This window comes from Herpailurus yagouaroundi, unplaced genomic scaffold (genome assembly GCF_014898765.1).
Source record: "Herpailurus yagouaroundi ecotype Mexico unplaced genomic scaffold, PumYag 139, whole genome shotgun sequence".
Lineage (NCBI taxonomy): Eukaryota > Metazoa > Chordata > Mammalia > Carnivora > Felidae > Herpailurus > Herpailurus yagouaroundi.
The window spans coordinates 67,973,224-67,985,512 of NW_024412394.1; the positions used below are offsets into that span (position 1 = coordinate 67,973,224).

General features: G+C 44.8%; 1 protein-coding gene across 1 annotated transcript; it reads left to right on the forward strand.

Moving 5' to 3' along the window:
- The first annotated feature begins 8,809 nt into the window (after positions 1-8,809).
- GPR6 (G protein-coupled receptor 6) lies at positions 8,810-11,241 on the forward strand. The gene is made up of 2 exons (XM_040473104.1): positions 8,810-8,970; positions 9,617-11,241. Exon 2 carries the CDS (start codon positions 9,637-9,639, stop codon positions 10,723-10,725), a length of 1,089 nt encoding a protein of 362 aa, XP_040329038.1. The 5' UTR covers positions 8,810-8,970; positions 9,617-9,636; the 3' UTR covers positions 10,726-11,241.
- The last annotated feature ends 1,048 nt before the right edge of the window (positions 11,242-12,289 follow it).

Genomic DNA, 12,289 nt, shown 5'->3' on the forward strand with positions numbered 1-12,289 from the left:
CCTTATGTTTCAGGATAATTTTCCTTTCACAGTATAAACACATGCCTGGAAAAATTTTAATTTAAAAAAATGACTTTAGTCATTTGGGGCAGCAAAAGCGAAAGGACCAGCTAAATTAAAGCCAACTTAAAACTGAATTGCTGGTACTTGCCTACAGTTTAGATAAGTAAATGTAATGTAAACTTGCATTATTATTAGGAATGAATGGGGACACCTGTGACCTAGAAATGTATGAGGGGGGTGTGGAAGAGTAGGGATTCTTCTGTATCACTGATTCTGGCCCGGCTTCTAAAGCAATTGCAACCTTCTTCAGGACCCTGCAATGCTAGGTACCTCCTCTGTCATATAACACATCACTACACATGTGTGTGTGCGAGCGTGTGATCACACACAGAAACTTGCAAACACACACCAACATAATATGCATGCACACACACACCCATCCCAGTGTGACATAGGAGGACAGTACACATCCCTGTATGCACACACGCCTATACGATGCACAGTCTCAACAAACACATGTCCACAAAACACACATGAACACACAGACACCTCTTGAACGTGTATATATCACCCATGTGCCAATAACACATGAGCACTACACACCCACATAAAGCACGTGTAACACACAGATGCACCGAACACACACACGCGCGCGCACACACACACACACACACACACACACACAAACTGTGTGACTCTTGGTCCTCACAGGCCCTAGCCTCAAAGTCTGGATGGAAGCAGTTCATGTGGACAGGGAAAGGGCCACCTGGACCATCTCAACTTTGGTTTTGCCACAACTTACGACGTCTCCAGTCACAGGGCAGTCACTTCAATATCTTATTCCCAGGACAGTTGTGAAGCCTTTTGAATTAAATTAAGACAACCTGGGGACTAAAGATTGGGCAACGTGTCTTTCTATAAAAAACTGAACATAGCACTAAGTGCCAACTTGATGCAATTGTTTGAGTGGAGTGTGAGAGCAGATACGAGTGAAATTTGGGACAAGTGGTTTCGATGAAAAATTTTGCAAGAAGAAAAATCATTTCATGTACAGGACTTGGACTTGAATTCTCAATATACCTTTATGTATTTCATGGCTTTAAAATATATACAAATGTATTATCTGTGATTTTATTAAGCTGTCAAGTGATGGAAAACTCAAAATAGTAGTGACTTAAACAAGACAGAAGAGGAAAAATAATCCCACGTCATGTAGGTATAAGGTGTCCAGAGCTAGTATAGAGACTCCATGATCATCAAGGACCCAGGTTTCTTCTCTCTGTTGCTCTAACACCTTCAGCATGTGGCTTCCACTTCGGGACCCAAGATAGCGACTCTGCCTCCAACCATCGTGCTCAAATTCCAGCCAGCAAGAAGGAGGAAAGAGAAGGGAAGGGCATGCCCCTTCCTTTCAAGAACACTTTCTCGAAAGATGCCACATAACACATCCATTTATATCTCACTGGGCAGAACAGTTGAATGACCACACTTAGCTGCACTTGATGCCTAGAAACATGCTTTATGCTAGGTGGCAATGTGCCCAGCTAAAACGGGAGGTTCCATTACTCCAGAATAAAGGGAGAATGGATATTGGAAGATAGCGATTGGTTTCTGCCAATGCATTAAATACAACATTAAAAGGATAAAAAATAGCCTCCACTCAGAGGTAATCACTGTTAACATTTTGATATATAGCATATATATACATATTTATATACACACACATATTTATATATATACATATAATGTCTTTTACAAAACTGAGCCCATTCTTTATTCACTGTTTGGGTTTTTGTTTGTTCGTTTTCATTTTAGGAATGTCTCTTTATGACTATATATAGATATTTATCCTTTTTTTTAAAAGCTCAAAAGAAAAGTCTAATTAATCCACCTCCACCTAATAAAATAACCATGTGATACAAGTCATTCAAATCAATTATTCCTGCTTAAAGCATCAGTCAGTTTGGGGTACAGGGTGGGGATGTAATCTACATCAGGTAAAAACCTGGCGGGTGTTAGAACCTACGAGAGGGCAGGGTCCCTAGCAGAAGGAACACCTGGGACTACAGAAATCCTGAGAACGCAGGCATAGAGAGGACCCTTGGTGAGGACTATCCTTTGTGCACACAGGAGGGATGTCTGGAGGGAGAGGGAGAGGCCAGAGCCACACTGGCTTCCTCCTCACTCCTGCCAAACCCTCAAATACTGCTGGCTCGATTATTCAGCTCATGACATTTTGGGAAAATTATTTTATGGATTCAGCTGTTTATGATACTTAGGGCTTTATTCCCTTAGCAACTCTCCTAGGTTTTAGAATCCTTCTCAAAAGATCAGGGGATTACATTTCAGATAAGCATCCAGAGCAGTGAGTTATCTTAGCAGCAACTCAAGAGGCATCAATTCCTGCTTGCTCTCATTGACTAGGCCTGCTTTATTTGCTCGGTCCCCACAAGTGTGTCACAGAAAAGCAGCCACTTTCTGCCCTCCACTGCTTGCTGAAGCATCAATTCGAATCATCTCTCTGCTCAGAATCTGCCCTGAGTCCCTATTTCCTCTTGCACCAAGTCCAAATTCTTCCAGTTGACCTGTGGGACCCTCCAAAATTTGCCCATTGCCCCCAAATGATTCCCTTCTCCTCAGGCCACACATGGCAGGGAAGTCAAGCCATCTCAGGTCTGCTTTCCAGAGCTGCGATGTTTTCTAAAGAAGTGAGACGTTATAAAAACACAATACTCTAGAACAATCGAAACTAAAGGGAAAAGAGGAAAATTTTCCCTCAAGTTTGACATGCAAAAGATGAATATCTTTTCCAGTAGACTTGATCAGCTATATAAAACCAGATTTAAGTCCTAAGAGAGGTTAAGAATAGATCATTCAAGTAAGAGAAAATTCAAATTGCTTAAAGAAAGAGAGACAAATGGTCTACCTTAGTAGAAATCAAACAAATATAATTTAAATCATTAATGAGGTACCACATATGCCCTTTGAATTGAAAGAATGTTTTGAAATTAAAAAAAACTCAGTGCCATAAAAGCTGAAGAGAAACTGGTATACTCACAGAGTGCTATTGGCATTGCAAATTATTGTAGTCATTTTGAAAAGCAATTTGGCCATGCATTTCAAGAGCCATGAAACGTTTCTGCCCTTCGGGTGACAATTTTCATGTCAAGATAATCATACACAATAAAAATAATTATGTGCATGAAAGTAATCTTTGCGGAGTTATCTACAATAGCAAACATATAAACAACCTAAATGTCTAACTGTAGGAGAATGGTAAATTAAACGCCACTCTATGTCTTTAATGTAATACTGTACAGCCATCAAAATGATAACTGTAAAGACCCCTTTCATTTACTATCTATTAGCTAAGGTCCTCCTCCTCAAATTTCCCAAAGAATTAGAAGGCAATCACTTGATTTTATTGGTGACTTCGTTGAAAGTGCAGGACTGGCAGGCAGCCAGACTGGAGTGAATGGGTTGTAAATGAGGGGTGAGAAAGGGGAGTGCAGTTTGGCTTGAAGGGGAAGAGAGTAATAGGGCAGAAGCTAAACAGAGATGTAAGTTCAAGGGAGAGCTTTTCCTTATAAATGGAAGAGATTTGAAGGGGAAAGAGATGGCTGAGAGGCCAAGGTTGAGGAGGAGAGGTGGTCAGGAACAAAGATAGAGAGGGTTGCGAAGACAGGTGGAGGGGCAGGAATGATGAGGAGTCCAGATGGGGCCATCCTTGTGAATGTTAAAGTCATCTATAAACAGCTATTCACAGTAATATTGAAGTTATAAAATACAACCTGCATCATTTTGGATACGTCTGTCCATTCCAAGTAAAGCCTCTTTGAGTGTTGGAAGTTACACACCTTTGCACACATTGAATTGATGTTTGTTTTGCTTTCCCATGAGATTGCTGCTATCTTGTACATAATGTGCCTGCCAGTGTCCTGTGTGCCCTTGAACAACTCACTTCACCCCTCTGAACTTCAGTTGCCCCACTTGCAAAGAAAATAATGCCAAAACCCATGTAATTGTTTCAGAGAATGAAATAAGATAGAGTATGGACTTGCTGTGTGAGGTCCACGGCACCTTGAAAATGTAGGGCAGGGACTCCTGGATGGCTCAGTCAGTTAAGCCTCTGACTTTGGCTCAGGTTATGATCTCACGGTTTGTGGGTTCGAGCCCCGCTTCGGGCTCTGTGGTGACAGCTCGGAGCCTGGAGCCTGCTTCGGATTCTGTGTGTGTGTATCTCTCTCTCTCTGCCCCTCCCCTAGTCATGCTCTCTCTCTCTCTGTCTCTCAAAAATGAATAAAAAGTTTCAAAAAATTAAATAAAATATAGGGCATGACAGATTAGATTTCTTCTGTGTTACTTTCAAAAATACCAGTAGACCCAACTTTATCATTCTCATGTTCAGTAAGTCAGTACTAATATAATCTAACTGAATCTAAATTGTAACATTATACATAGCCCCATGAAACTCCATGAAAGTTATTTTTGCTCTTTATGAAAAAGGACATATGTCTTTAAATGCTATTTTTCCTCATTTGTTTCTCATGCAAAAAAAAAAAAAAATATTGTCCACCACTGAATTAAATAAAAAAATTTCAACTGCCCTGCACAATGTTCTGCATCTTATGGGCATGTAATCATAATAATAGTGGTATGCTCCTTTTCTAAATTTGGTGGGAACATCAGGTTATGCTGACCTTCCAGAATAACAGCCCTTTGGAGTAAAGACCAGTCACCTGGCATAAAACAGGAATATCCCTAATGTGTTTGCAGTAGATAGGTACCTTGAACATTAAGACACGCTTCCAATGCCTGGGGTGAGAAGAAACCCTAGGGGCAGGTGAAAGCAGAGAAATGGAGATATTTTGAATATCATTCATCCGCCTCAGGATGTATCCCAAAAAGATTACACTCCATCCAATATCCTGGATCTGGACAAACAATGTAGGCTATTCAATGGCCCTTTGTGATTGCTGCCTCTTTCAGCAACAATCTTCCTTAATAACAGCTTCATACATCTCACTAAACACCTGATCTCTTCCAAAGCTATCAGAATAAGTGTTTGTGTATCACTAAATAGACAAATTTCCCAGTAGAAAACTATACGACTTGTCTCTAATAACCATGTAGAGGGAGTGTGTGTGTGTGTGTGTGTGTGTGTGTGTGTCTATAGGGGCGTCTGGCAGATGCCCAGAGAGATAGACCAGAATTGCTAGCATGGGTCTTTCCAACCTAGTTTTATAAGGTTTAGACAGCTTGTCTGACTGTAGGTCTAATTTTGTAAAACAGAATTGATTTGCAAAAATCTGGGCCAGGAGAGGGCACACCTGGGAAATGGCTGTGAACTAAGAACAAGGAAGGGGGCAGATGCTGAGGTATACTGCAAGTTACAGAAAAATGGAGGGTCCAGAACAACCAGAGCTTAGACCCTGATGGGAGCCATTGAGCTCATCAGAGCCAAATGGGAACCAAGTGTCAGCATTGATCTTGGGCCATAAAAGAAGTTCGTGTGGAAAATCAAAGGTTTGCCGAGAAGATCTGGTTAGTGCCTTAAATCTGAAATTAAACTAAGTGACTGGATTGTTGCTATAATTCCTTTGTTCCAATTATTCCAAACTCCAGTTCACTCTTTCAGGAGTTCTCCTGCATGCTAAACTGATAAGAAAGGAGATTGAATGATCACTTATGCGAGTGTTCTCAAACCTGGTTCTATTAGAGACTATAGAAAACCTGATGCCGAGCCCTCGCTCCAGGCCAAATGAATCAGAATCTTTGAGTGAGGGATCCAGGAGGTTTTTTTTTTTTTAAGTTTTTAAACTTAAAAAAAAAGTTTTTAAAAGCTTTCTAGGTAATTCTAATGCACAGCCAGTGTTGGGAACCACTGACTTAGGCTAAAATGGGCAAGAGATACCCAGGGAAGCCAGAGAAAGAGTTGTGATTGAGAGGTCGTCATTTCTGGGCATAACCTCTGACAAGGAAAGCATTCTCATGTTCATGCTTGGATAGTACTAGAATAGAAAGGCACCAGAGGATATGATGGGCATCTCACAGGGTTGGCAAAGATGAGTTCAACCTGTGATTACAAGCCAGAAAACAAAATTTTGCATGCCCCAAAACATAACCCAAACCAGACAAGCTGGTAGATGAATAGTATATTTCATGAAGTATCAAGGATTTCAGAAGAGAAACTCACTCAAAGTAGCTCAAGATTAGGAAGGTTTGTAGTAGAGACACAAATGTCAATTTCAAGACATCTAGGGATCCAGACTCCCAGAGTCAGGAACTAGACAATGACTAAAGTCATCCCCTCCATCTCTCAGTCATTTGATCTTCATTTCTGTTCCTTTCTACACATCTGCTTTATTCTTTCATTGCACCTGGATTCCTCCAATTACTCATATCACACAAGGCTCAACATGAGTGCTCCAGCTCTAATCTGTTATGATCTCTTAGGTCCAGAGCCCAACACTGACTGACGACTGTCACAAAGTATCTTGGTTCAAATTTTCAAGAAGAGGAATCTGGCCACTGGCCCAGCAAAGGATGGCTGGTCTTATCTCACCTTGGGTCAGGTGTCAATCTCCTCCCATAAAACTAGGCTGAGAGTGGAAAATGTCATCTTGTTCATAGGCTGAACAGACTACTGGAAGGGCAGATACTTGCGAGGATCTGTTGGCAGAGTATATAATGAAGTACATGTAATATTCATTACCAACGAACCACACACTTTTCTTCTTTCCCATCTTCTGCTTCCCAGGAGATGGACAGGCATGAGGGAGATAAGGAGGAGCCTGAAAGAACATGTTCTGTCTACTTTCAATGTTCAGCCTAGCAAATGAGAGAAATAAACACAGACTGGCATGACCAAAAAGTAGCCTATGAACCCTCAACCAGCATTTATGTACATAATTCTACATGGGCTATCTTCCTCCTGAAACCACCAGAAAGTCCACTCTTGGCAATGATGAGCGCCTGAGGGTGTCCAAAACACAGGATCTCTGTTCAAGTTCAATCTCACACTTTCTGCTGCATTATGACATTCAGACGTTAAGAATTCCCCTCCTTTATTGGGCCTTTATCTAATAGTTTGGAAAATTTTGTAATTAACATGTTATTACATGTGGTTTGGCAGTTCATTTGACAGCTCTGAAATAACATTCTTGGCTTTTACGTGAGAATCTTTTATTGAAACCCAAAATAGCTCTTTTCGGAAACTTAGAACTTCAGGCAATTTGGGGATTCGTGGAAACGGTGGCTGGAAAATTTTATAAACTTCCCCAAAGGAGAAAATGTGTATAAACTCATTCTGTGGTCCAACATTGGCTATTCCAGCAAAGAACTGAATGGTCCTATAGCTGTCCTTCTTTCCTCTACTTAAGTTCAGCTGCATTAAGGCAGAATGTCCAAGAGGAATCTGGACTCGGGCACTATGTTTAAAGGAAAAAAGCCAGAGTAAAAATCTACCTCCCACCCCAGCCTATAGACAGTCTGAATTTTGTTTTATTTTGTTTTTTCCTTGTAGAGCTCATGGGGCTAGAGGCAAAGTGAAGCCAGGAAAGGGAAGAAGATACACAGGGAAAAGTAGGGGAAGCACCAATAACAAACATCGATTTTCACTTTGCCCAAAGCATGTGGTCCCTGAAAAGCATGGCTATGACCTCAGTATAATGCCATCATGCCAAAGTGCAATCGTTTATTTTAGAGCTTTAGAAGGAGTCAATTATTTCAGCTTTTGCCTAAGTACAACTATTGGAGATTCTGGCTGATTGAATAAAAGAAGAAGTCTACTACTTGTATTTTACTGACAAAACAAAGCACCTTTAAACTAACAGGATGATTTATCTGGGCTGAAAATAAAACTCCTGCCTACTGAAGTCTGGTGCAGCTGAATTATCACTATTTTCATCCTGTAATTTGTTTTATAGGGTACTAATTAACAGGGCAAAGTCTGTTGCCAGGAAAGTAAATCACATTTTGCTGTTTTCTTCTTTTCTAACAAGACACAGACCTGGTATTTAATTGAAGAGCAAGTTCCAAGGGCACTATCAGCACTGAAACTGGGGAACACTGGGCTGGGAAAGCATGGTGAAACCTGCTGTGTAGAGTACAGGAAAGACGGCAGGAGAGAGAGGAAAGAACAGAGGGAGAGAGAATGGAATTGCACAGGTAACTTCAAAAAAAAAACAAAACCCTGTTTTCCCTCAAATGTTCCATCTTTTCTCTGTTTCCCACAACTTTCCATTTCCCCTCTGGCTCTACTCAACTGACACTGTACCACAAACATCTTCTCAAAAAGCTCATCGCCCGCCCTACCCCCACCCCCAGTTCATTCATTCCTGTCCCCAACACAGTACTGTATTTTTTTTTTTAAAGTAGCAACTCTGCCATTAGATCTCCCTGCCCCAACCTCCTCCCTCTCCAGGGCTCATACTTCGACCTGACCCTCTTGGTGACCTTTGGCCCAAGGCTTTGCAGCCCGGCCTTGCAGCTCACACCTCGCCCCTCTCCTCCCAGCTCACCCTCCCTACCCCCAGACTTCACCCCTCTCTTCCTCTCCTCGTTCCCTCATCCCATTCCTGGAGGTTCTGGACAAGAGGTGGCCGCTCCGTCTTCTCCTCCCTCCTTGAACCTTCGGAGACGTACTTTGGGGGAGGAGAGACGGAGCTGGAGTACTGATGGGCGGTGGAGGGGAATGAGTGCCGGCTCGCACTCAGGAGCCGGGAGCCTGACGTCACCGCTCCCTGCCAGTCAGTCTTCCGCGGGCGCGCTGCTCGTAGCCGCCTTTTCTGCCTCTAACCGTGTCTCTCACTTTCGGCGGCGCCGGCACAGAGACAGGCGCCCCGCGCTCTGCTCCGCGCGGGCCCGGCCGCCCCGCAGGCGTAGAGTCTGTCCGCGCGGGGAGCGCAGCCTGCGCCCCGCCACAGCGCTCATGATCAGCGACTTCCTGAGGCCCTGACTCCCCAGGTGAGCACCCGACACCCGAGAGGAACTTTGAGGGTGTTGAAAAGGGAAGGGGTGAAGGATGGCCAGGGGGCTTCCCTGAAGCAGAAGAAATAGGGCCACGCTTGACTCCACACCCTTCCCCTACACAAACCCCCAGCTTCCCTCCCCCAAACCCCTTTCCCAGGGATCTCTGTGGCCTTCAGGGCCCGCTGGACTCCGCGACCTCTGAAACTTCGCTTTCAGCACCGCGGACAGCGACTCCGCCACCTAGTTTAGGAAAAAGCCTAACCCGGTCGGCCAGAGCCCAGGGCAGGACTCGCCAGGGCTGATGCCCCTACCTAGCCAGGTGCAAACGGGTGCCTGTTGCAGTTATGGGCACACTTACGGGACTGATCTGTGTGTATGCAAGCGCATGTTCTCTGTGTGTATATATATATATCTGTGCAAAAACTCAGATATCCGTGGAGCAGTCGTGTGCGTTTCACTCACACGCTCACTCCGTACTCAACAGGTATTTATTAATTTTAGGTTCTCAGCCACTGCTTCCTTGCTCTGCTCTGGGGTCCTGGGGTAGGATGAGCAATATGAGCGAGGCACCCGCGCCCGGGGAAAGTTCCCTGGCGGCGTGAACCACACACCTGACGCTCGCTCTCCCTTTTCCACGCAGGGGTGCAGCGTCAGCCAGCGATGAACGCGAGCGCTTCCTCGCTCAACGACTCCCAGGTGGTGGCAGTGACCACCGAGGGAGCGGCGGCGGCGGCCACAGCGGCAGGGGCGCGGGACAGCGGCGAATGGGGGCCCCCTGCAGCGGCGGCGCTGGGAGGCGGCGGCGCGGCTAACGCGTCCCTCGAGCTGTCTTCTCAGCTGCCCGCGGGGCCGCCGGGGCTGCTACTGTCGGCGGTGAATCCTTGGGACGTGCTCCTGTGCGTGTCGGGGACGGTGATCGCAGGCGAAAACGCGCTGGTAGTGGCGCTAATCGCGTCCACCCCGGCGCTGCGCACGCCCATGTTCGTGCTGGTGGGAAGCCTAGCCACCGCCGACCTGCTGGCGGGCTGCGGCTTGATCCTTCACTTCGTGTTCCAGTACGTGGTGCCCTCAGAAACGGTGAGCCTGCTCACGGTGGGCTTCCTCGTGGCCTCCTTCGCTGCCTCGGTCAGCAGCCTGCTGGCCATCACAGTGGACCGCTACCTGTCTCTCTACAACGCACTCACCTACTACTCGCGCCGGACCCTGTTGGGCGTGCACCTGCTGCTCGCTGCCACCTGGACGATGTCCCTAGGCCTCGGGTTGCTGCCGGTGCTCGGCTGGAACTGCCTAGCGGAGCGCTCCACCTGCAGCGTGGTGCGCCCGCTGACGCGCAGCCACGTGGCGCTGCTGTCCGCCGCGTTCTTTGCGGTCTTTGGTATCATGCTGCACCTGTACGTGCGCATCTGCCAGGTGGTCTGGCGCCACGCTCACCAGATCGCGCTGCAGCAGCACTGCCTGGCGCCGCCCCACCTCGCAGCCACCAGAAAGGGCGTGGGTACGCTGGCTGTGGTGCTGGGCACTTTTGGCGCCAGTTGGCTGCCCTTCGCCATCTATTGCGTTGTAGGCAGCCGCGAGGACCCGGCAGTCTACACCTACGCCACCCTGCTGCCCGCCACCTACAACTCCATGATCAATCCTATCATCTATGCCTTCCGCAACCAGGAGATTCAGCGTGCCCTGTGGCTCCTGTTCTGTGGCTGTTTCCAGTCCAAAGTGCCCTTCCGTTCTAGGTCCCCCAGTGAGGTCTGAAGGTTTTCTTTGTCCTCCCACCAACACCACGCCCCCAACAAGCCAGCCTTCCGTGAACTTCTCGGTGCCTGCTGATGAACGGAGACACCAATAGTGTGAATCTGGCTTTGGGAAGAGAAAGAAAGAATAAACATAAATACATCAAACTCACAAAGGACAAAGAGGCTCGTTGGCACTTTACATATACAGTGTATACATGTGTACATATATATACAAATATTTGTATCTTCTGGAGGTGTTCAGGATGTGGAACTTCCTGTTCTGTGAAAAAACTAAGATGTGGTTGTATACTCAAATTGTACATCACATTTGTCAAGTGAAGACATCCCAATACTGCTTAATTATAGCACTTTATTTTTAGCTGCTGAACTGCCAAAACAGTGTTGCCATTTTCAGGGGCAGGGGAAGGAAAGTAAAAGGTGTATTTTTGTTGTATGTGATAGAATATTTTGCTGCACATGTGTCAGTAAATTACAACGTATTTTGTACACAAATAAACACATAATAAAAATGTAATTTGGGGCATGTGACTATCAAATTACTATTTAAGAGCTGAATTATTAGTACATTTACTTAAAAAGTTTATTATGTATCATCTCCCTCCTATGAAATCTTAATGTACAAAATCATGCATTTGCACATTGTTCATAAATTGTCAGAGATACCTAACACAGATTTGCAGTGGGAGGCTGAGAGGGAATAATATATTCACATAGCAGTATTCATAGGACACTAAAGGGTTATTGGTGTTATCTGTGCAAATTAATCTGCCCCTTGGTTTCTGCGTTTGGAAGACAAACTCCAGAGAATGTCTGAAACCATACCTTCCTCTTACCATATGTGCAATTCTGAAACCCTAACTTTTAGTTGTAGCTTTTCCAAACTGGAAAGAATTTTAAATGTTTAAAATTCATATTGACTGAGAATATTTTTGCTGGCCAGTTCTTGTAGCAAAATTCACAGCCTTATGAAATAAATTCTTCAAAGACAGGATTCCAAGATACATTGCTCATGAGGTAAGTGAAGGTATGCTCAGCAGCCTTATCTTCAAAACACAGGGCATTAAGATTCCCGGGGACCAAACATTCCCATTCCACCAATGGATATGAGTCATAATTAAATGGCCCCTCCCCTCCTTCTTAAAAGATGATGTGAGTTTAAAGAAGATAACACATATGGACATTTTGAGCATCTATGAAGAAATATGCACACAAGCACAAGTTGTTACTGGTCTTAGGCCTTAGGAAAATACCACAAACGAATTTTTTCATACAGTCCACGCGTATTTATTGAGTGCCTACTATTTGCTAGACACAATTCCAGGGCTTGGAATACAGAAGTGAACAAAGTAGACAAAAAGTTTCAGTGCTCATAGTGTTACATTCTCATGGAGGAGATGGCCTACAAGCAAATAAACACACACACACACACACACACACACAGATATTTATTATAAAGAATTGGTTCATCAATGCAATTTTGGAGACTGAGAGGTCCCAAGATGTGTAGTCAGAAAGCTGGAGACACAAGAAAGCTGATGGTATTGTTCCAGTCTGTTTTGAAA